Source organism: Cyprinus carpio, chromosome B14, assembly GCF_018340385.1.
Source record: "Cyprinus carpio isolate SPL01 chromosome B14, ASM1834038v1, whole genome shotgun sequence".
In the NCBI taxonomy this organism is placed as follows: Eukaryota; Metazoa; Chordata; class Actinopteri; order Cypriniformes; family Cyprinidae; genus Cyprinus; species Cyprinus carpio.
Genome location: NC_056610.1, coordinates 19556011 through 19580939, shown reverse-complemented (window position 1 = coordinate 19580939; position 24929 = coordinate 19556011). Strand labels below are relative to the sequence as shown.

The 24929-nt window shown below is 38.1% G+C and overlaps 1 protein-coding gene across 1 annotated transcript; it reads right to left on the bottom strand.

Moving 5' to 3' along the window:
* Window positions 1-1408: 1408 nt before the first annotated feature.
* Window positions 1409-22428, bottom strand: LOC109101495 (phosphatidylinositol 3,4,5-trisphosphate 5-phosphatase 2B). Its single transcript, XM_042738449.1, has 27 exons — window positions 20728-22428; window positions 15967-16030; window positions 14438-14576; window positions 12719-12863; window positions 12465-12605; window positions 12255-12342; window positions 11108-11197; window positions 10868-10990; window positions 10669-10783; window positions 10475-10575; window positions 10297-10399; window positions 10004-10200; window positions 9125-9242; window positions 8849-8945; window positions 7157-7295; window positions 6827-6926; window positions 6587-6675; window positions 6322-6403; window positions 5636-5722; window positions 4705-4812; window positions 4509-4597; window positions 4312-4399; window positions 3324-3479; window positions 2975-3056; window positions 2033-2840; window positions 1804-1919; window positions 1409-1647 (listed from the first exon to the last, which is right to left on the bottom strand). The coding sequence occupies exons 1-27, from the start codon at window positions 20862-20864 to the stop codon at window positions 1554-1556; spliced, it is 3696 nt and encodes a 1231-aa protein (XP_042594383.1). The 5' UTR covers window positions 20865-22428; the 3' UTR covers window positions 1409-1553.
* Between the last annotated feature and the right edge of the window lie 2501 nt (window positions 22429-24929).

Sequence of the window (24929 nt, the reverse complement as noted above, 5' to 3'; positions counted from 1 at the left end):
TGACAGGTGAAGTCAGGCAGGCCAGTGCAGAATAAATGCCTTATACTCCCACTTTCCTTTGTTTCACAAAAAAGCAAATAGATATGAGTCAAGAAGAGCCACAAAGAGCAGAAAGGAAGTTTATTTGTGGTAAGCTATCATTAAAATGATGTAATGACCAGACTCACTGAGATGCTTTCTTCAGCCAAGACCTCACAAGGATGTGAACTCGCACTGAACTTTCTCCAATTCATATTTTTCTCTCTGTACATCCATCTAGACCCATCCATCCATCCGTATTTTTCTTTTTATATATATTTCTATCTATCTATCTATCTATCTATCTGTGAATTCGTACTGAATCTATCTATCAGATTATCGCATTTACGCAAGGCATGTCTCTGGAAATCATTAGGACATGTTGATGTCATTACAAACACTCTAGACTCCAGACCAGTTTTTGATATGTCCAAGAGTCAACTATATCCCAGGGCAAACATAATTCTCAAAGATCCTGTTTCTATACAGACAACCTTCTGTACCATATTTGTTCAAGTTTAAAGATCAACACTGAATAGTATAGATTTAAAATGTAAAAAAAAAAAAATCATCCTTTAGTAAAATATTTTTCTGCGACTTCATAATACCATCACGATAATCTAAGTAAATATTACATAATTTATCAAATTACAGATATACAATTGCAAGAATAAAGACTTTAGGACTGTGGAGGTGGGATAATTCCATTAATGTTAACATCATAAATTAAGCATTACCAATTGGTTTTATAGCTTTATATGAATAAAAACAAATAGACTGACATTTTACAAAATCCCTGTGGAACATCATTTTATACCTATAATGTTCAGGAAAAATGTGAACAGTTGTTATTCTGTTACCTTTTTTTGCAGGTTATATTTACAGCTGGCCCAGCGATGTAAGACCACACTGGAAATCATTGTGTTTGTTCAATTAAACATTAAAAATCCATGAGCTTATCTCTTAAGTAAAGAGGAGTACAGCATCACTGCAATTAAATCCTTGGGGTAAACAGTAAAATATGTATTCCTCTTAAAAGGACCAGCTGACTTCGTTAGCAAACAACTGGTTTATGCACTTTTAAAAGGCTTATTTATAGCAAGGGGTCTCATAGGAATAAATAGAGTAACTAGGCTAAAAACAGGCATATAGGCAAGCTGGGGTACTGAACCAGAACATTTCACAGCTAATGCTCAGATAAGACAAGGTTGACTTGTAATGCTATTATATACACAGTAACTAAGTATGAGTATCAAGATGCTCAATGCTAAAGTAAACAATTAAAGAGTCTGTGTTTTAGTGATAGATATGATTTGTTTGGATTGTTAGAAGCAAGTGTTGGACTGTAGTTTATTCCACTCAGTATGTTTAGGACCACAGGGACAGAATGAACACATTGTGTGATGAACTTTATTATGAATGGAATTTAAACTTGAAAAATTACAAAGAAGAGTAAAAAAAAAAAAAATGAATAATACAAATACTGAACTTGTCATTTATGGTCTCCTGATATGACACCTGATAGTTTTTTCAGTTCAGTCCCAGATCTTGGGAAGGTTCTCCAAGATTCTTCGTCGATGAGATGGGTTAGACACACCCGCTGCACACAGCTCCTCCTCTGTAATACCACTGCATGAGAACAGTACACATATTGACGTATATACAGTATATGTTCACGAAGCACTGTTGCTGCTTCTGAATCATTAACTGAAGCAAATGGCTCGGGGAACAGAAGCAAATGAAGAACTCTATGTCAGATTTGTGGCTACATCACATCAACCTTACCTGAAGTAATCAAGATCATCCCAGCCATTACGGCTGAGGTCCAGCGTGTAGCGCTGCAAACCCAGAGTGCTGAGAAGTTCCCGCACTGTTTCTGGAGCTCCATGTAAGACTGACACCTGCAGACACACGTTGCTTTTGTATTCAACAAAGCTTAACCCCAAAGCTAATCTTAAAAACCATATTTAGACCTTGCACAACATAATCCATATCAGAAAATTACTCAATTTACCTCTTTCTCCCAGCTGTAGTTTCTCTCACTAGCTAAACCATAATTATATCCATGATGCCTTTGCTGAGACGGCATTTGATTAAACTGGTACTTTCTGTCTACTGGCTGAAAATCCACCTCACTTAGTGATTTAGCAATTTGCAGGGCTGTAAGCGAGTTGTCTCCTGAAGTTGTAGATGGCTGTTCTACTATCCAGGGTACTGAGGGTTCATGAATGGGAACCGTTGTGGATATATATGGGTACAGCTTTGGTTCATTTCTCATTGATGGGGGCCGATCTTGGTGTAGCCTTTGATAGTCCTTTCTGACTTTTTCTTTGAGTGGCGCCTGTATGTCCCGGGAAAAAACAGAACTGTTCATGTAGGAGTTTGTGACTTTTTTGACTGATAATACTGAATCCTGTGTTGTATTGTTCTTATGGGACTGTAACAGTAAAGATGTATTCAGGGAGGTGGTGTGTCTTTGGTTCGGGGATATATTAGGGACGTCTGGACCTGGGAAAAGCTGATAAGAGGAAGCAGTTGACATCAGTTCGCTTTGAGTCTCACAAGATGATTTATAGGGTGCTGAAGATCCAGGAATCTCAATTTCTGTGAAGTCAGACCTCCGAGCAGACCTTTTGCCATGGCTGTGACCTCCAGTCACTCTAGGCAGCTGTATCACAGGATCTTTGGCATATACCACTTGAGATTCTTTGCTGGATGAGGGAATCTCTTCGACTCTTCGCAACACAGGCACCCCCTCAAAGATGAAGTACGCAGGATTGGTGTAGCTGTTAGGTGCTGCCATATATGAAGATGATGGTGCTCTACAGTGGGAACATGAAGTGTAATCAAAGTGATGTCCAATGAAAAGAGGTAGCAGAACACGATCATCTGAACAAATATGTGAATAAAAATACTTTACCATAGATAAAGTAACCTAGGTCTGTCTTTTACTCACTGGTTTGAGAATGCACAGGAAGTGTGGCGAGACAAATGATCCTTCATCATTTCCTTCTCATCCTTCTCCATACAGAGCCACTCTGCAATGTGCAGAAAATACGTCTCATGTCTAAATGTTTAAATATTGTAGTCATCTGTGACAAAGCCACTGGGTGTTCAGTGAGCAGTACGTTAAGGGTCATATTTCAGTGAAGGTCTCAGAATGCATCTGGACAAGATCAGGCAGCATAGCAGCAAAAGAGGAAGCCATGGTAGATATAAAAGTGAAAATAGAGCCAAAGCAGAGGAGAAACTAAAACAGGGAATATTTGAGGAAATGATAGCGTGAGATCATGTGGATAACCCACCATAAACCCTTTCCCGGATCCTTCGGCGGTCTGGTGGTACATAAACCCTGATTCGTCCTCGAATAGAACCCATCTCTTCTCCTCTGTGAGTCAAGCATGTCTCAAATAGATCCAATGATTTCCCTGTTACCGAGCGAAGAGCCACACAGCACTCGCCTGAAATGGCAGAAATCCCATTACCTATACAATCTATGGGCCTGCCCTGTATACTCCTGGTAACTTCATGCGTTTCATGAAAAGACCTCCAAAATGCTTTTGAGATGGATTTAAATCTGATCACTCAACCGACTTCAGGAGGTGGTCTGGGATGCATTCCAGACGAAACTGGACAAGTGTCAATGCATCTGGTTGTTGAAGCCACATATGTAAATTTTACTCCTGCCAAAATGTTGAAATAATAAATGTGTGTGATCATGTTATAGGCTATATGACATAGCCAAATACGACAGTGCTAATGCAACATGCATGGCTGTAGAGGAGTAATAGAGTATCTCTTCAGCAAGTCGACGTGCAAACTGCCACAAATAAAACTGAGAGTAAGTCACAGACACTCAACACACAGTCATCTTCATTAAAAGTAGTAAGACTAACTTATCTTTCCAGTGCTGATGCCCCGCTCTTTCTCCTGTTGCGGTCTTTGATTCGGAAATTAGCTGATGATCAATAAAATGCTGTGCATATCTGTTGCTTTCGTTGATGTGAACTCCATTAAATTTGCATACAGCATGGGAATTAAAAATCTGATTTATATATGTTTTGCATTTATGTGGCCAAATATAAATGGAACCGTTTGAACAAATCAAACAGATATCCTCTCAGAAAAAATACATGAAGTGACCAGGTGTAAACAAGCCCAGTATGACCATGTTTCAACAGTGCCTTTAGTTCTCAAGAAATTAAGAGGATGTGTATATTCCAGGTTATGATGTAATGGTTTCTAAAAGCCAAACCACTGTTTCAAAAAGACATGATGAGCTTGATCATGTACCGTATGACTCAAAGCCATCACATGACTTCACAGACAACAGCAAGTGCTGATCCCGGAGATGCTCTAAATCTGAGAACACTGGGTGGAGCTGAAAAGGACAAAAGAGAAATTTCACTTGGTGTACCAACTAAGAGTGTCAAATCTATATTAAACAGAGCATATCTCCAAATGATCACACTGAGCCAAATAGTATCAACCTTGGGGAACTGTTTTGAAGACCAGCCAAGTTTGAGAAACCCTGGTACCTCACAGCACTGAGAGTCATTCTCAGCAGAACGACGAGGCTCTACACAGAAGGAGAAGAAAGAACTTTCACATTTATCATATGACCTCCTGACATTTCAAAAGGAAACAGATTGGCAAAAGAAACATTATTTACTGCACAAAAGATACCTTCTAGACAGCGTGAGTGGAACTCAATGAAAAACTTGGCCTTGCTAGCAGTTTTCACTATGGCCTCAATCGCTTCCAGCTCAATGCTGGCTCTCTCTGAACCCAATTCTACATCCGCAGAGATGGACAAAGAGGACTGTCAGATGGTTATGACACTAAGACAAGCACTAAACAAATACTCAATTTAAAAAATACTTGTTGGAGTTGGGGGTTAGTTCACCCAAAAATAAATATTCTGTCACCTTCATGTCATTCAAAACCCATAAGACGTATGTTCATCTTTGAAACACAAATGAAGAAATTTTCAATGAAATCTGAAAGATTTCTGTTAGGTTCTGAAAAGTTAATCAAAAGATTGCAAAGAAATCCATATAAATCAAAACATTTTATCAAAGGCTTCTGAAGAGGTACAATTGCATTGAAAATTAAATGTATGACTTTATTCACATAAACACTGATCAAAGCACATATATAAAGCACATCAAACACAGTAAATGAAAGCTCAAATGTGCTTGGTTGACGTGAGAACCAATGAGGTTTGTCCTCACATATCAAGTTTGAACTTATGCAACAACTAATGTGGTTTGTTCTAAGCGTTCAGATTTGATTTAAAATCTATTTTCATTTGAGTTTCTAAGATGAACAATGAGTTTGGCACAACATTAGAGTGAGTAAATGATGACAGAATTTTAATTTTTGCAACCCTTTAAGAATGATCTAAAAGTTGAAATTTGTTTAAGCTTAATCATGCTGGTGCTGTTAAAATGAACCAGCCTTGGGGAAAAAAATGTGTTCAGTGGCAAAGGGAAATGGTGGTTCCTTAATTAAAAATGCATGTTCAGCAACCCCTAATATAACTCCCTGAGTTATGCAATGACCCAAAGGTCAAAAACTCAAGTGTCAAGGACTTCAGCTGAAAAGGACTCCATACCTGTTCTGGGAGACTGTGATATCACACCCACTTCAAAAGTCGCAAAAACAGGAGAGTGATCACTGGTGAAGATGTCATCTGTGCATCCTGATAGGATAAGTTAAAATATTTGTTTAATATGTGCCTATTTATTGTGCATGCTTAAAAAATCAATAATTAAAGCTGTAATTGGGGTGGAGTTTTTTATTTAATGAGTCTAAAAACATACAAACCATCACCTGACCATTAGTAGCATCCCATTAATAAATAACCGAATTAATTAAATATCACATTCCCGTTCCATTGAATGCTGCAATTTAAATAGTTACTAAAAATACTAATGTGATGTAGTTATGAAATACTAAGCGTCTGGTCAGTGCTTGCTGTGATCATATACACTAGCATAATATTTGTTGGAGGCCTTTGCTGAGGAGGCTGAATTCACATGTTTGAAGAGCAGAAAGACTGACAGGATATGACTCTAATTGTGGACCACAGACCTACAATCGTACCCAAAGTAAACCTTTGCAGCGCAGGGTAGCTACACACATCTCATTCCAAAAAGCTACAAAAATAGCAGTCCAATGTTTTAGTTAGTTCCCTCGAGCGAAAGTGCAAACCAACAAAGGATTTTGTCTAGCCATGGCTGTTACATAGACTACATTTCACATTATTTATTAGAATTGAAAGAAATAGGAGTAACATACCATATGAGGTGCAGATTATGTGAGACTCAGGGTAAGACTTCCACAGAACTCTATCACACCATGAGGGCCCGTTGACTTGCACCTGAGGAAAGTTTGAATAGTTTTAATAAAACAAAATAATATAAAACAAGATGGATGAGATGTGTAATTGTCATCTTCTATGCTGTCACACTTAATGACTCCAATCATATCACTCATTTTGATTCACGGGTCACTATAAGTGTAAACAGGATGTTAGGATGTCATTAACAACAAAAAGTTTTACCCCACTGGACTTGTATTTCTGCCATAGATAACAGTCTCTAGAACCACGTTCATACCGATAGGTGGGTGGAAACAAAATCTTCTCCTCCTCTTAACAGAGAGAGCAAGAACAAAATCAAAAATGAAATATTAAAGTGTCTGTTAATGTCCAACATTTGTTGTGCAATCACTGATTACACAATAATTTGATTTCAATTGTCTGTGGTGTCCGCAGGAGGAGAAAAGCAGCTGCGGTTCTTACTAAAGTTAAAAAAGGCCTTTCTTCTGTGCCGCTCTCTAGTCAATTGGTCTGCACACATCAGCTCCTCGAATTCTCGCTTTGAAACATGCTTCAATATGTCCTGCAAAAAGAGAGACCTCGGTCAGGGACAGATGACCTTCAGTATACGATACAAGTGAGTACAAGGACTCACAAAACAACTCAGTTCAATTCAATGCGCTTAATGGAGTCTCCTTGGAGCAATGTTTGAATGGCTATGGATCACAGTTAAATAAAAGCAGTGAGCAGTAATAAGTAAAGCAAGAGTGACTAATATCTAGACAGAAATAAAGCAGATATAAGCTATGTGACCAGTGCATCCAGGTCCAGGCGGTAGTTGAGGTCTCCACACCAAAAGAGATGATTGAAGCGAAGGCTAATGTCAAAAGTGCTGAGCTGCTTTTCTCCAAGAGACAAGAGTCTGAGGATGTCTTGGAAGTTGTGGTTCCTCCTAAGACAAAAAGGAGGAACAATGCAAAGCATTGTCATTTAATTAGAAGCACCATAATTAGTAAGTTCTGTCATCTGTTACAGAGGTTACTGAAGAGATATTTAGAAGTTTGTTTTTAAATACAAAGTATTGAAAATCAAAATAATGCAATTTAGAAGTTGCATTTTTGGTAATTTGTTTTTTCTATTACTATAATTTGTGTTTGTGCATTAATTTGTATTTGTGCATGCTTTTGTATTTGGGCCAAATTTAGGAATTGGGTCATGTAGAGGAAATACGAAGTGCAAAGACCACAAGTATATGTATTTGGGCAAACTCATCCTGTGTTTATTTGACATAATTTCCAATGAAGTCTTGGGCCAGAGCTGTTGAGCTTGGTAAAGCCACATTTGACAGTTTATGGCAGCCACAATCTAATAGATTACCCCTTTAGATTCGACAGGAAACTGCTACTAAAGTAAAACAGTAGTGATCATAATCATGCTGAGTATATGTAGTTAGAAAATATATTAATGAATGTGCTACTCCTCAGTGCTGATTCTAATACAGAGTTTGTCAAACAGTTTCTCATCCTAATCTCATCCATTATCACTATAAAATATAGCAATCTGTGCACAATTCAAACAGGTCTGGTACATTTTGTGGTCTCCGCCGATTTGTGCATATGATCCGCTCCGTGATATAGTGTCTCTGGAGCACACTGTGTGCGTGCTGCAGCGGTTTGTGTTACACAACACCAAACCAGACTTCATTTGCCCAAATGGAAAGCATATTCACACTGTCTGAATCATGCACTATGTGCCACTGACCATATAGAAAATACTAACTCTGTAAACAAGTGACCGATTTCAGTCACAGATTTCAGCATCTATATATTGTGTACGGGGTGGGACGCTTCTGATTCTAGAGAGCATTCGATTGGCCAGAAAATCTGATGAGAAGCTGAAGTGCAGGGTGATGTCATCAAAATCGTTGATCCATATTAGCAGAAGTGAGTGACTTAAAGTTTTGAATGCTTATATCTTCTAAATGTGAAGTTTGTCAATGTTTTGGAGCACTAGCTTATAGATATAACTCATACTAAAAGCCAAAAACTTTTCATGGGGACTTTAAGCAGGGTAACAAATGCTGTGGTTCTCAAACTGTTCTGTGAATTATTAGCTGTTTAAAAAAAAAACAGACCTAAATAAATTATTCATAGACAATGAAATAATCAACTGATTCATCAACTCAAAGCAATGAATTAACTGATTGTGTTAACATTCATATGTGATAATTTTAATTTTCATCTTTTGTCATGCATTTGTGTTATCTTTTTTTGTTTGTTTTTTTGTGTGTTTTTTTTTTTTTTGATGTTTTGTAGTGTGTTGGTTTGAAATATTTTTTTTTTCTTTTTTTTGTGATTTTAAAAGTTGTGTAATGTATTTCAGCCTTAAGCATAATTTGTGCCCGACTTCTTCTTTGTAAAGTATAGTTAGGTTGATATGTGGTCTGCAGTGGCCTGTCACCATGTTTGAAATCCACTGCTCTATTTTAAAGATATGTGTGAATACCTGAGTGCTTTATCACTACCAGAAGTCAGATGACAGTTCACAAAGCCCATTGAGGTGCCATTAAAGAGAAGAGAAACTCCTACTGCTCCCTTATTTCCTGTAAAGACCAAGAAAAAACAAATGAATTTAACATAAAAAAAAATCTATATGATTCATTTATCACTTTATTTGTTTTACTTGGCTAAAAGACAAGGATATAAAGGATGTGAGAAAACAGCAGTAAAGGAGAGTTAGTAAGTCTGTTTATTTGTTTGTTTGAGCAAGAGAGATTTGTACCAAGTGTGTTCCCCAGGCCAGTTTTTACACTAGCTGTGTTTACTTGAGCGATGCATCCTTCATGCTCTGGTCTCACAAACACAGCCAGTCTGATATTCCAAAGGGACTGTACTGCCACCTACAGGAGAAACACAAAAACACACTCAATCTACTCTTACCAGTTTAACACACTTTAAAGGGATAGTACACCCAAAAATGAAAATCCTGTCATTAATTACTCATGTCGTTCCAAACCTGTAAGACCTTCGTTCATCTTCGGAACACAAATTAAGATATTACTGATACATTCCCTCCCACAGACAGCAAGGATCCTTACACAATCAAGGCTCAAAAACATAGCAAGGAGATCGTTAAAATAATGCATGTGACATCAGTGGTTCAACCATAATTTTACGAATTTACGAGAATACTATTTGTGTGCAAAGAAAACAAAAAGAATGACTTTGTTCAACAATTCGTCTCCTTCGCGTCCAAAATGGGGCTATAGGGTGATGCGGAGGAGACAAATTGTTGAATAAAGTCGTTCTTTTTGTTTTCTTTGTGCATTAAAAAGTATTCTCGTAGCTTCGTAAAATTACGGTTGAACCACTGATGTTAAATGCATCATTTTAACGATCTCCTTGCTACGTTTCTGAGCCTTGATTGTGTAAGGATCCTTGCTGTCTGTGGGAGGGTCAGAGAGCTCTCGGAATGCATCAAAAATATCGTAATTTGTGTTCCGAAGATGAAAGGAGGACTTACAGGTTTGGGAGGACATGAGGGTAAGTAATTAATAAAATAATTTTCATTTTTGGGTGAACTATCCCTTTAATGCAATACAATCAAATGATTCATATAGATATGTGATCACATACGAAGAATGATTTCATGAAGTCAGACCTGTTTGAAGTCAATGTTGGTTGCACTCCGAAGCGTGGCTCTGATGTGTTCAGCCCATTCTCTCTCACCCTGCGGGTTGTCCTGAGTGCCCACTGCATAGAGATCATGAGGCAAGGTCGCGATGGACTCATCTGGGGTGAGACCCAGACCACAGCAAGTAACCCAGGACTGAAGTGAACCGGGTGGTGGAGTGCCCCCTGTAGGCAATATAAAAAAACAACAATGAAATATTTTGCTGCAACTGTTGAGGCCATAATATTTTTTATTTTTAATGATATACTGTATTTCCATACCCATGTTCCATGTGCCCACAAACACAGAGATGACATCCAGCTCAGACTGCTGGGAGTGAGCAGTCTTCATAAGCTGCAGCAGCCGACAAAAAGCTTCTCGTTTCTATGGGAGACACATCAGTACTGTATATCACATTTAGACCATTTAAAGTAAGCCAGTTCAAGTCTTTCTCCTCACCTTCATGCTTTCAAACACAAGTTCTCTCGGCGGATTGTGATGACTGTCTATGACCATTTTCAGCTTGGCAGGGCTGCTCTGAATCTTCACCAACTGCACGACTAAAACATAAAAGCAATAGATTTCATTTACCAGCCTTGTATGATAATGATGGAAACTGAAGTATCTCAGGTTTTAAGGAAAGATAAACTCACTTCTGTCGTTTGTGACAGTCTCCACACCGAATGAGCCAGTCTTCTTGTCAAACAGCAGCACTCCTGCATCTATGTCTACCGACACTGTTTGCCTGCCGTATCTGACCACCTTGACCTTGACATGCAAACACATGCACATAAATAAATGCAAACACTTGCATATTACCAGTGAGCAAAGAAACAGACACTAATGTGCTACCTGAAAGCTGTGGACAGTATTAGGTCTGGCCTGTTTTTTGGGGGCTGTGACAGACTCAGGAGGAGTGGATGTTTGCAAAGATAAGTTGTGATTGATTACAGCTTCTTGCAAAGCGTTGAGAACCTGAAAAAGACATAATATTGTTATCAACATCATTTTTATAAAGACAGCAATGCGAAAGGATGACGTGTATGTGGTTTGTGTATGTTTGCATGCTGTTTCTGTCATATGTGTCTCTACCCGTTTCTCCAGAGATGACAACAGGTTACAAAGGGTAGTGAGCTTGTGAAGTAGATTATCCATGTTTTCTTCAGGGCTCTTCCCTGTATTCTAACAAAAAGAGAGTTTATGAGACAAATGGAATATATGAGGTGAAGGAGAAGAAGCAGAGCATTATAGCCACAAAACTTGCTTCTACAGGTCGTTGTCTTTGCAATGCATGCAGAAGTCGCCTACACAATGCTAAAGTGCTGTGGGTCATGCATGGTGCTGCTATGCTGCTGCTAAGACAATCTGGGGTGTTGTAAATGTATTCTGGGTGGTTGCTATGGGATTGTTTCCTGGCATAAATTAAAAGAGTTATGATATTCTGGTCCCTAATTATGGGGTCTCAGGCATGGGTTCTCAACCTGGGAGCCTAAGCCCACTAGGGGGCCTCAGTAAACTTCCAAGGCAGCGGCAGGTGGACTTAATTTGTTTTTTAATTTATATATTATTGTAATAATAATAGTAATAATACAAATAGTAAAACATACAATCAAGATGTACAGTAAACTATTTTTCCTCAAAACAAAATTAATTGTGGTTAATTATTATATAAACACTCCAGGTTTCTGTTAATAAAAGAAGCTGGAAAACAAGCAGATTTATCATATTTACAGCAGAAATACCAGAGGAATAAAGTTGCCTTATATTGTGGGGCCTTTGAATACTGAATATCAAAATGGTTGAGAACCACTAGTCTAAGGGATTTTTTTCTACCCATTTAATCATCAGATAAAAATAAGTCAGTCAGATCACTTAGAAAAACAACAGTAAACCTTTTTCCAATGATTTGAGCTATTATACACTAATAAACTTAGTGTTTAGGCTTGGGGCTTTGTTCAAATTCCTAATAAGAAGTATGAGCAATAGTAATAGTTATGCTTGCCTGTGCAAAGAACAATAATGATCTCATTCCTGTTTGAACATGTAATAAATCTTTGAATCTGTGGTTCCCTATATCAGCCACACTTGCTTCATGCAGTGCTTCATAATTCAGGCAAATTTTGCATGCGAAGCCAATTTATTAAACTATATTAAAATTTACTAAAGAAAAATATGACTGGTTGATAATAGCAGCCTATATTAGCCTTATGTGTAAAAATAACATTTAGGGGGGTTGTACCTGCATTGTGGGAAAGGTGAGGTGGCCACTAGGATGATCAAACACTTTCGCTAAGGTTTCCAAACTGGACAGTGTCTGGTCAATCTCACTATTGTAAACAAATCATGAATAGCTTTTTTCTTGCAAATGTAACAATCATTATTCAGATATTTTTATTTCAAATGATTGCAGCAATGTGTGAAGGGACATGTGGTGTCTGAGAAACTGCACCTGTGCAGACTGTCGCATGCACGGCTGAGGATGTACTGAAAGTGTTGCAGTCCTGATGCGCCTCCTTTCACATTCTCCAGGTCCTTACATACATTACCATGCAGATACTCATCCAGTAACAGGATTGTCTCACAGCCTGCACTGCAGAGGTAAAAATTGGTACATTAACATTTTTATATACAGGAACAGACATGTGATCCAAAAGTTTGATATTTGATAAGTTTGATCGATAGGTCATGTGTGAATGAATGTACCTATTTGGGCTGAGCTCCTGAAGCCTCTGCAGCAGTAAATGAGGGGCTCCTGAACTGGAGGGTGGAGGATGGACTGTAGGGGTCATTGCATGTGGTGGAGGGGTGGCAAATGTTGAACCTGGCTTCTCATCATCACCATCTGCACCAAGAAGACACATGCGTTTGAGCTTAAACATTTGAATGTTGTGCCTGTGGGATGAAGTTAGCAGCCTCACACAAAATATAGGCTAATAACGTGAGCTCCATCCAGGTAGCGATTAAAACAGTTGCAAACAAAATAAAAATAACATTTTTACAAAATAGCAATAACATTTTCTGTCACAAAAAGTGGGCAAATCCATGATGTCCGATTCACAATAAAATTATTCTTTTGAACTGGTTCTTTTGAAAGACTCAGTCAAAACGATTCATTAATCGATCGCGGAATTAGCAGTGAATCGTTCGGAGATGTTTCTGTTTTCACAATTGACTCCTTCACTCAATGTTAGGTTTGAAATACATTGGTATGTTTAATGTATGTTATATGTATAATAAAGATAAATATTCATAACATTTTTATTATTGTTGTAATAAATTAATCATTGTTTTCTGAAACTATTCAAACAGCGATATTGCACAAATACAACCAGGATCACACAATTTGTAATTAGTTTACTAAAACAACCAAAACACTATAGTTTTGTATAAACTACATTTAATCATTGTACTCTGTATAGTACCAAAATGTCCCTTCTTCACAGCAGCCAGTGAGTGAGTGTTGGTTAAATGCTTAAAGGGATACACCCCAAAATGAAAATTTTGTCATTAATCACTCACCCCCATGTCGTTCCAAACCCGTAAAAGCTTCTTTCGTCTTCGGAACACAATTTAAGACATTTTGGATGAAAACCGGGAGGCTTGTGACTGTCCCATTGACTGCCAAGTAAAATACACCGTCAAGGTCCAAAAAAAAGTAAGAAAGACATCATCAGAATAGTCCATCTGCCATCAGTGGTTCAACCGTAACGTTATGAAGCAACGAGAATACTTTTTGTATGCGAAGAAAACAAAAATAACGACTTTATTCAACAATTCGTCTCCTCTATGTCCCTCCACATCACCGTAGCAGCATTTTGGAGAATATCCACTGAACGTTAGCAACATATGCTCTTCTGTGTAAGCCACGCTGCATGGATGCACTGGTTTCATTCAAATCAAAGCGTAAATACATGTAGAAAACGTATTCTTGTGTCATGGCTGACACAGAATAGCGTACGCAGTTTGCATTCAGTGGATGTTCTCCATAATCGCGCAACGGTCATGCACAGAGACACATGGAGATGAATTGTTGAATAAAGTTTTTTTTTTTTCTTCACGTACAAAAAGTATTCTCGTCGCTTAATAACGTTACGGTTGAACCACTGATGGCAGATGGACTATTCTGACGATGTCTTTCATACTTTTCTGGACCTTAACAGTATAATTTACTTGGCAGTCAATGGGACACTCACAAGCCTCCCAGTTTTCATCCAAAATATCTTAAATTGTGTTTCGAAGATGAAAGAAGCTTTTACAGGTTTGGAACGACATGGGGGTAAGTGATTAATAACAAAATTTTCATTTTGGGATGGAGTATCCCTTTAAAGCTCAAAGCTGCAAACCCAGCACTAGAGTAATTTTAATTTTTTTGTTGAGTGATTGTTTTTTGTAATTTTAGGAAATTTTTTAGTGATTTTTTTTTTTGTGGGTTAAGGCTTTTATTATCCCATCTTATATGAGGGTAAAGCAAAGGGGCCACCAGACCTTTGTGTGGGTGTTGATAACCCACAACTAAATCGCTAAGAGTACGGAAGCAATTCACCTGCACTCCCTGTGTGGCCTGAAACAAAAACACGTGACTCAACAATTCATACAGGCAAACAGATTCAGAGATCAGGACAACATATTTAAAATATGCATTACAACATTTCACAATTATATCCTGATTAAGGGAAGGTGGAAAGAGAACATCAGTGTTTTAGAAGATTAACAGGAAAAATCATACTATCAAAAGTATGAAAAAAATCATTACAAAATGTGTACGACGACAGATCTTGAACTTTTCGGTTTTTAAACTTTTTTGATCACAGCTCAGCTTAATAATTTTACATTTTTTATTTATATTTTAGAATTTGCTATCCTAAGAGATATTTGGAATTCTGACAGACTTTCACACAAAAAAATAATTTGAGACACTATATCCTGCATAAACTAAAAAAGGAAGGCAGAAATTGCAGAACTGCTAGGTTTGCCACAACAAGAAGTTAGTCTAGGTAGGGTAACTCCCAAAACATTATAGTTTTTCCGCTTTATAAACCAAAGATACAATTACATTCTGATGCCCTCATTCTTGCGTCTGCCAAACTCTACATACCACGAACAGCCACTAGCCAGCTACCACTGTGCAAACAAGTGCACACATACACACACACTCTCTCTCTCTCTCTACTTAAACCATCAGGCATCATGACAAATAAAATAACCCGCTCTTTGAATGCCTTTTTTTAGAAGCTTGTATTTTCAAAGCATGGTCGATGAAACCATTTTGGCAAAAACGTTTCATTATTTCCCCTATAATCTCCAAATAGAAGCATGTTTTTCCTTCCAAGAGTGCAGCTCTTGAAAAGCGATTAAAAGAAATCAGAAAATGCCTCTTTTTCACAACACAAAGCAACTTAATATGACTCTTCTTGTGCATGTATATGTTATCCATTCAGTGTTTTAAAAACAGGCATTAACCTTAGAGTGTTTCTATATGAAACACACTAATATGTCTCATCTCGTGCATAGATAAGTATTAGCAAAAAGACCAACAGTGCATCTGTGTGGCCAGAATCTTTGACACAGAAACAATTATGTCACACATATCTTAATCTCCACACAGACAGACAAACCCATTCCAGTCATTCCCTACTGGATCAGGAGCGTGGGTGCAGGAGGAATCTGTGTGAAACGTTTTATTGACAGCGAGTGCCACCAAGGTCAATTTGAAACCACGCAACTGCATGCTTCAGATAGCAGACAAGAACAAGTCTGCTTCTTTTTTGAAGAAGAAGAAGAAGTGAAAGTAACTAGATGAGTGTCAAGTAATTTTCATGTGAAATTGCATATTCATTCATGGTAAAACCATCATTTAAGGTATCCTGCCTAACACAGCATAATTTTCACCTGCATTTACTTTCTTACTCATGACTGTGCATATGATTAAGCAAACTTCTTTGTCTGCTCACCTGCACAGCCAGTAACCCGTCTGCATCAGGGAGGATTCGGTATGTATGAACATGTCGCTGGAACCTATGGACAAGACAGACAGACTGTTGAAGATAATACAGTAAAATAAATATTCACAAAGCAGAAGTTCACCCAAAAAAAATATTCTGTCATGTCAATCAAAATGTAGTGAATGTCTTTCTTCTATGGATGTTCATGCTGCTCTTTTCCATACAATGAAAGTGAATAGTGACCATGACTGTCAAGCAAGATTTTCACTGAAGAGCAACTTAAACTACAGCCTATTTTTAACTCATAAGGCTTCATGAGACTACACATGTTCTGTGTACCATATTTATAATGCTTTCTGCCCTTCTTAAGGTCTCATCAGCTTGTACAGAATAGATCAGCTCAGACATTCTGCTAAAATTCTCATCAGATGTTTAGTGGAAAATAGACAGCCAACCAACCCTTTAAATAATCACATGAATGGAACATTATGTGGGCTTTATGAAACAATGTGTGCATGCCTGACATTGATGGTTTCCATGGTCACCACAGGGCAGCATGTTCAATTCTGAAAAGTAGGGTAAAAACCTCATTTATACCATATAAAAAGCCACAGTCAAATAAAAGACGGCCTGTTAATGTGGTCCACTGAGGCCATCAGTATGTGTCATATAATACAAGATCATATTTCTGTGCCCATAGGAGGTTAGATGAACTAGAATTTGTGCTCATTTGCATTTGGCCACACAACCTGGAATACGTATTCAACTGATTCCAATGAAGACACATTTAGAAAGCTCAGTGTTTCCAGGTAATCTAAAAGAATAGAAAAAATCACAGAGAGGAAGTGTGACTGTGTGAGTAGATGTTTTGCATGTGAACTGTTTCAGAGAGAAGAAATGAGGTAGAGGACAAAGGGAAAGAATGAGCCAGAGCCAGACAACGAGCGAAAAGGAGAATGAATGAGAGAGAAAGAAAGTAGGGAGAGCAGTTGGAGCTGGAGGGCTCAGCCTTTAGGAATGTGTCTGGCTGTGGGCCGCAGTGGAGAGAAAGCAGTGCGGTCACTGGAGCCTGTTCCCTTCCTACAGGGGCCAGAGACAGGAGGAAAACAGGGAAAACTAAGGCCTGAATAAAGCTGGGGCCTAGAGGGACTGCTGTAGACTGGATCTTGTCTCCTGGAGCTCATGTGCATTGAGATAGACAGTGCTAAACTATCTGAAAGGTAGCCATCTTGCCAAAGTTCTGTTGAAACCTGATGAGGAAGGCAGACACATGGCTGTAAAATCAATCTCAGAGGCACAGAAAGTAGAAAAGGATTACAATAGTTCATTGACTTATTGGCAATACCTGGTAACTATTGAGATTTACTTAAAAATGTCCTCGTCACCAGGAAGTGCTGTGAATAGACAGCTGGGTGTGGTGCCAAACTCATTCTAGATAAATTTATCACATCTCAAACAAGTGTGTAAAGGTTGAACAGTTTTTAAAAAGCTAGGCACCATACACTTTGGAAAACTGGTCATCACACACCAAACGAATGATGATCACACACTACCAAATGTGACCCTGGACCACAAAACCAGTCATAAGTAGCACAGGTATATTTGTAGCAACAGCCAAATTGATTGATTTTCTTTTATGCCAAAGATCATTATGATATTAAGTTAAGAATTTGGTTACATGAAGAGCTACACTGTGCAAACAAGTGCACACATACACACACTCCTCTCTCCTCTCTCTCTACTGAAACCATCATGGCATCAGGACAAATAAAATAACCCGCTCTTTGAATGCCTTTTTTTAGAAGCTTGTATTTTCAAAGCATGGTCGATGAAACCATTTTGGCAAAAACGTTTCATTATTTCCCCTATAATCTCCAAATAGCAGCATGTTTTCCTTCCAAGAGTGCAGCTCTTGAAAAGCGATTAAAAGAAATCAGAAAATGCCTCTTTTTCACAACACAAAGCAACTTAATATGACTCTTCTTGTGCATGTATATGTTATCCATTCAGTGTTTTAAAAACAGGCATTAACCTTAGAGTGTTTCTATATGAAACACACTAATACTGTATGTCTCATCTCATGCATAGATAAGTATTAGCAAAAAGACCAACAGTGCATCTAGTACTGCTGTGTGGCCAGAATCTTTGACACAGAAACAATTATGTCACACATATCTTAATCTCCACACAGACAGACAAACCCATTCCAGTCATTCCCTACTGGATCAGGAGCGTGGGTGCAGGAGGAATCTGTGTGAAACGTTTTATTGACAGCGAGTGCCACCAAGGTCAATTTGAAACCACGCAACTGCATGCTTCAGATAGCAGACAGAACAAGTCTGCTTCTTTTTTGAAGAAGAAGAAGAAGTGAAAGTAACTAGATGAGTGTCAAGTAATTTTTCATGTGAAATTTGCAAATTCATTCATGGTAAAACCATCATTTAAGGTATCCTGCCTAACACAGCATAATTTTCACCTGCATTTACTTTCTTACTCATGACTGTGCATATGGTTAAGCAAACTTCTTTGTCTGCTCACCTTCACCCAGCCAGTAACCCGTCTGCATCAGGGAGGATTCGGTATGTATGAACATGTCGCTGGAACCTATGGACAAGACAGACAGACTGTTGAAGATAATACAGTAAAATAAATATTCACAAAGCAGAAGTTCACCCAAAAAAAAATATTCTGTCATGTCCAATCAAAATGTAGTGAATGTCTTTTTCTATGGATGTTCATGCTGCTCTTTTCCATACAATGAAAGTGAATAGTGACCATGACTGTCAAGCAAGATTTTCACGAAGAGCAACTTAAAACTACAGCCTATTTTTAATCTCATAAGGGCTTCATGAGACTACACATGTTCTGTGTACCATATTTATAATGCTTTCTTCTGCCTTCTTAAGGTCTCATCAGCTTGTACAGAATAGCATCAGCTCAGACATTCTGCTAAAATTCTCATCAGATGTTTAGTGGAAAATAGACAGCCAACCAACCCTTTAAATAATCACATGAATGGAACATTATGTGGCTTTATGAAACAATATGTGCATGCCTGACATTGATGGTTTCCATGGTCACCACAGGGCAGCATGTTCAATTCTGAAAGTAGGGTAAAACCTCATTTATACCATATACAAAGCCACAGTCAAATAAAAGACGGCCTGTTAATGTGGTCACTGAGGCCATCAGTATGTGTCATATAATACAAGATCATATTTCTGTGCCCATAGGAGGTTAGATGAACTAGAATTTGTGCTCATTTGCATGGGCCACACAACCTGGAATACGTATTCAACTGATTCCAATGAAGACACATTTAGAAAGCTCAGTGTTTCCAGGTAATCTAAAAGAATAGAAAAAAATCACAGAGAGGAAGTGTGACTGTGTGAGTAGATGTTTTGCATGTGAACTGTTTTCAGAGAGAAGAAATGAGGTAGAGGACAAAGGGGAAAGAATGAGCCAGAGCCAGACAACGAGCGAAAAGGGAGAATGAATGAGAGAGAAAGAAAGTAGGGAGAGCAGTTGGAGCTGGAGGGCTCAGCCTTTAGGAATGTGTCTGGCTGTGGGCCGCAGTGGAGAGAAAGCAGTGCGGTCACTGGAGCCTGTTCCCTCCTACAGGGGCCAGAGACAGGAGGAAAACAGGGAAAACTAAGGCCTGAATAAAGCTGGGGCCTAGAGGGACTGCTGTAGACTGGATCTTGTCTCCTGGAGCTCATGTGCATTGAGATAGACAGTGCTAAACTATCTGAAAGGTAGCCATCTTGCCAAAGTTCTGTTGAAACCTGATGAGGAAGGCAGACACATGGCTGTAAAATCCATCTCAGAGGCACAGAAAGTAGAAAAGGACTACAATAGTTCATTGACTTATTGGCAATACCTGGTAACTATTGAGATTTACTTAAAAATGTCCTCGTCACCAGGAAGTGCTGTGAATAGACAGCTGGGTGTGGTGCCAAACTCATTCTAGATAAATTTATCACATCTCAAACAAGTGTGTAAAGGTTGAACAGTTTTTAAAAAGCTAGGCACCATACACTTTGGAAAACTGGTCATCACACACCAAACGAATGATGATCACACACTACCAAATGTGACCCTGGACCACAAAACCAGTCATAAGTAGCACAGGTATATTTGTAGCAACAGCCAAATTGATTGATTTTTCTTTTATGCCAAAGATCATTATGATATTAAGTTAAGATTTGGTTACATGAAGACATTTTGTAAATTTCCTACCGTAAATATATCAAATCTTATAATATGCATGGCTAAGAACTTCATTCGGACAACTTTAAAGGCGATTTTCAAATAGTTGTATCTCAGCCAAATACTTTCCTATTCTAACAAACCATACATCAACTGAAACTTATTTATTCAGTTTTCAGATGATGTATAAATCTCAATTTTTAAAAATTGACCCTTATGACTGTTTTTTTTTTTTTGGTCCAGGGTCACAAATTTCATGTTGTTCTGAACACAACAAACTTGTGCAGAAACATACACCTCATTGCTAGAAGATGCATGACTATATGCGTTGCAAATCTGGCTAAAAATATCAAACATATTTGATATCCTCTGACTGGTTGAAAGCATAGTCTGAATACCTTATTATATACTATGTTAATTTTGGATGAAATGCTTCAATTCTAACCACCCAAAATCTGCAAACTGGTTCTGACTTTTGGCAGCTAGCATTGACTCATTACTCAACTGTAATTCTGTGCAGAAGTTGTGTAGTGTATTCCATACTTGAAGTGTTTTACTCACAGCAGACACAAGGCGTAGGCTCCAGGCACAGATTCGCTGTCCCTCACCAAGAAGCTGCCGTCTCTCCCTGCACGGGCCAGCAGCTCTTCGGCTCGAACACGGGTGATGTCCCGATGGTACCATGCTGCTGCTGTCATGGTGCTTTCAAAAGAGTTTCCTAACAGAGTATTCTACAGTCTAATTTCCAAAAACCAGAGTGGCTGACACAAGTGAGCTGAAAGATCTCATATTGATACTGTTGATCTCCAGTGATGCCAAAACCGGAGGTCCATACTGTCATCCCCTCTCTGTCAGAACCTGAGCATGCAGAATCAGATCCAGAGAGTGTTAAGACATCCAAAAGCTTTGTTGTTTACACTATCTATTGTGTTTGAGCATTTGCATTTTAGAGACAGAATGTGTGTTTGGCTTGAGGGCAGATCCAGGACCGATCTCCTCCTCTCGTGATCTGCGCTGACTCCACTTGTGAGATTGAGACTGAGGTAGATGACAGAGCGTCCCTATGCATGCTGCCCACCCCCCTGACACACACTCCTATTGTCTGGCAGCAAACATCCTCTGTGCAAACATATCCAAGAAGAAGAACCAAGAGTGAAGACAAGCAGCAGCTCCAGACTTTGCAGACATGAAAAGGCAGTGGAGCAGTACCACCACAAATTCAAATACTTTTCCACTCGGTTGGTTTTGCCTTATAAGGGCAAGGCAACACCCCTCAGGGAACTTCAGCTGATGTCTGCAAACTCCACTAAAGGACAGTTAACTCCAGCCAGAGGTTCACCAACAAGCCTTAGGTTAAGAACTAGACCTGGAAGACGTCTAGTTCATAACGTCTTGAAGACGTAAAATCAGAACGGTTGGACTTCTGGAAAATGGAAGGAAGTGCTTCACAGCTCCAGATGGCAGAGGAGGAAGAGAGCAGAAAAAAATGAAAACACTAACCTGAATTCCTCTAAGTGACCTCACGTCATCAGTGATGCATGAACCAGAGCGCAGTGCTTTAGGAACTTCCAGTCTCTCTCATTCTTTCTTTCTTTTCTCTTCAGAAAAACCCATCCTGTCCCATTCACAATCAAGCTGTAACTAAATCATGGTCACATGCTTTGAATCGGACTCTACAGCTCTCTCCCGGTCATCCGCTCACAGCTTCAGAAGATCTGGGTTACTGTGCTATGCTTCCAGTTGTTTTTCTCTCACTCCTTTTTGGTTTCCCAGCTCTCTCTCTATTCCTCTAGCCTCTCTCTCTGTCTCCCTCTATCTCTCCAGGAAGTGAAGAACACAAGCTCCACCATATGGATACGATCATCCCCCTTTCCCTGCGTCTCTTGTTTTGTCCTTCTTCTCCTCCTGCCCTCCTTTTCTTCTCTCTTTCTGTTTCCAGCTGCTTGACTAACACCATCCCTCACTACTCAGCAAAAATTGTCTGCAAACCTCACCACCAAACAGAAATAAAGCACTCCACCCCCAAATCTCTGTTTGTTGTGAGTGGGCTATAAAAAGTCATTGTTTTTCCATTATTAAGTAGCTATGAAGGAAGTCAGGCGGTCCCTAGAAGTTTCTACCACACCCTTCATCCGTAGTGTTGTCTGTTCAGTGTTGTGGCAATAGACCACAGTAGGTCACATGAGGGTTCAGGTTTTGAGCTTTCAGAGGTGCCAGCATTTAGAGTGCCAACGATGAAGACAAATGAACACAGAATGTAAATAATATTTATTTTTATCCCCCTAAATATGTAAACCTGAAAAGTTCATGCACAATTTTCCAGCTTTGCTCTTGCTGTGGCTTTGATACCTGGCTCTGATTTGCATTTACATTTTGCATTTGCAGTCAACTTGAATTGATGTTAGCAACCTACTGGAAAATATACACAGATCAACCACAGTTCTTAGCAAAGATGTGAGAACAACAAGGATTGGATTTTTTCACTGGAGGAAGTGTTATTATGGATTATACACTTTTTTGGCCTGAAGCGACGGTTTAAGGTTAAAATGCAGCTTTTCACTTCAGAAGATGTTCGCTGATGGACTGGAGGTGTGTGGATTGCTTATTGTATGTTTTGAATCAACTGATTCTGATGGCACCCATTCACTGCAGAGGATCCAATGGTGAGCAAGTGATGTAATGCCAGATTTCCCCAAATCTATCCCAAAAGAAGAAACAAACTCATCAACATCTTTGATGGTCTGAGGGAGAAGAAAGTTTAAGGAAATGTTATTTTTTGGTGATCAAGTAAATAAATGAGTGAGTGAGTGAGTGAATGAATGAATGAAAAAAATAAGTATTATACTATATTATACTATATACTATATTTATCGTATTTTTCCAGTTAAAATATCGAAAAAATAAATTGACATATGCAGAATACAGAAAATATCAAGACTTTTGATATTTCTTAAAGTACTACCCTGTATCTACCTACAAAGTGTTTATTTTGTCTTGCTGTACCAGTAGATTTTTTTTTCTCCACTTTTTTCACTTTTTTATACGTAAAACAAGTGAAAAAAATATCTACTGGTGTATTAAGATGAAATATGCTTTTTATTAAACACACATTGTCCGAAAGCAATGGAAATATATTTTGAATATTGCTTCCCAATTAAATTTTCTTATTTCACAGATTGAGAATTTGAGATATGGTTAAGTAAAAACAAAAGAGATTCATTAAATACATATGAAGAAGTCATATTTGCAGTGTACACCTGGTATTAGCATCTGAGTGTGATCCAGATTCTTTAGATGGCTGGTCATGGATACATATATGAAGGTCACACGGTTGAACCTGCCAGTTTTTCTGTGTTCTTTTCTGAAGGTACAGTCCATCCAATTGACCCCTGGGTCATGTTTACAAAACACACAATGGATTACATCCATCTCTGACTAAGGCTAAGCCATCTAAGACATGCTCTCAGTGTCCAACATTTCATACAGTTACAGAATCTATTTCTTCTCTTCCACCTGAGGGAATATTGGCCTTTGTTAGCACCAAAAACAGGCAAAGAACTGTTTCCAGAGTTTTTCTTGGCAAACTGTTTAGATGGATCATGACTCAAACCGTACACTAAAACGCCCTAATCCTAGCCCAAGCAGAGATCAAGCTTTATTTGAATCACATTAATTTTTGACTGTATTGGCCACTAATTCAGAGTGAGCCATTAAGACTAGCAAAAATCAGACTAGCAAAGAGCATTATCTACTTATTCCAAAGTATTATGAGAAGCAAACAGGTGATGGAAAAGGATTTGCCCTCTCTAAGGATAGATCCCTCATGCTTAAATAGAAATATATGGCTATTTAAATAGCTTAAGTTAAAAACATCTATGAAAATAGTATTACATTGTAGATCTACTAGCCTACTTTCTATGAGTGAGTAGTTAATATTAAAAGAAAATGTTTGAAAATTGAGAGAAACTCAAGAGACAACTTTCTATCATTCGAGTAACATGTTACAACAATGTTTGTGTATTTTGTCTGTCTTAGAACTGTGAGAAGATAAGAAAAGGTCTAAGACATTAGGAAAGAGGATTATGAATACAAGCCAAGCACGTGAGTATTAACAGTCGGCCGCTTCACTTTGTTTGGTTCTACTGAATAAATAAATAAATAAAAAAAAAAAATATATAAAAAAATAAAAATATATATATATATATATATATATATATATATAGTATATATATATATATATATATAAGTATTTATATATATATAAGCTAAACTTAACAAACTTTTTCTAATTAAACATGATTTCTTCCTGAGTTTTAGGTGATGGGCTGCATGTCTGCAGTCGTTAAGATAAGTTATTTAAATTAGTCATATAGGGAGTGACTGAGCGTATGAGAACACAGGAAATGAAACCAAGATGTTTAGTGCAAAGTTGAAAACAGAATTTGGTTTGGAAATTCTGAGATGTGAACCTTAGTAAGAGTATTTGTGGCTTGGAGATAGCAAAGTCATGTGTTGTCATTTAGACCACCCAATTTGAATATAACTCTGAACCAAAAACACATATGAAACAATTATCATTAAATATCATTTTCAACATTCCTTTCATGACAAATAAACTAAAAAATAACATATTTGCAATTTTCCTAAGTGAAGTCTTACTTAAACAATTTTGAAAGTAAAAACATCATACATCATATTATATCCATGTAAAAATGTCATATGCGATTCTGTCTAATTAATAACTTGTATATCCAAAATAACCC

Coding starts and splice junctions, on each gene's coding strand:
- LOC109101495 (XM_042738449.1), bottom strand. CDS start 20,864: ATGACAGCAGCAGCATGGTACCATCGGGACATCACCCGTGTTCGAGCC. Junction 4,598..4,704: donor CCACTCACGCTGTCTAGAAG/GTATCTTTTGTG, acceptor CCTTCTGTGTAG/AGCCTCGTCGTTCTGCTGAG. Junction 1,920..2,032: donor ACTACAGCTGGGAGAAAGAG/GTAAATTGAGTA, acceptor GTGTGTCTGCAG/GTGTCAGTCTTACATGGAGC.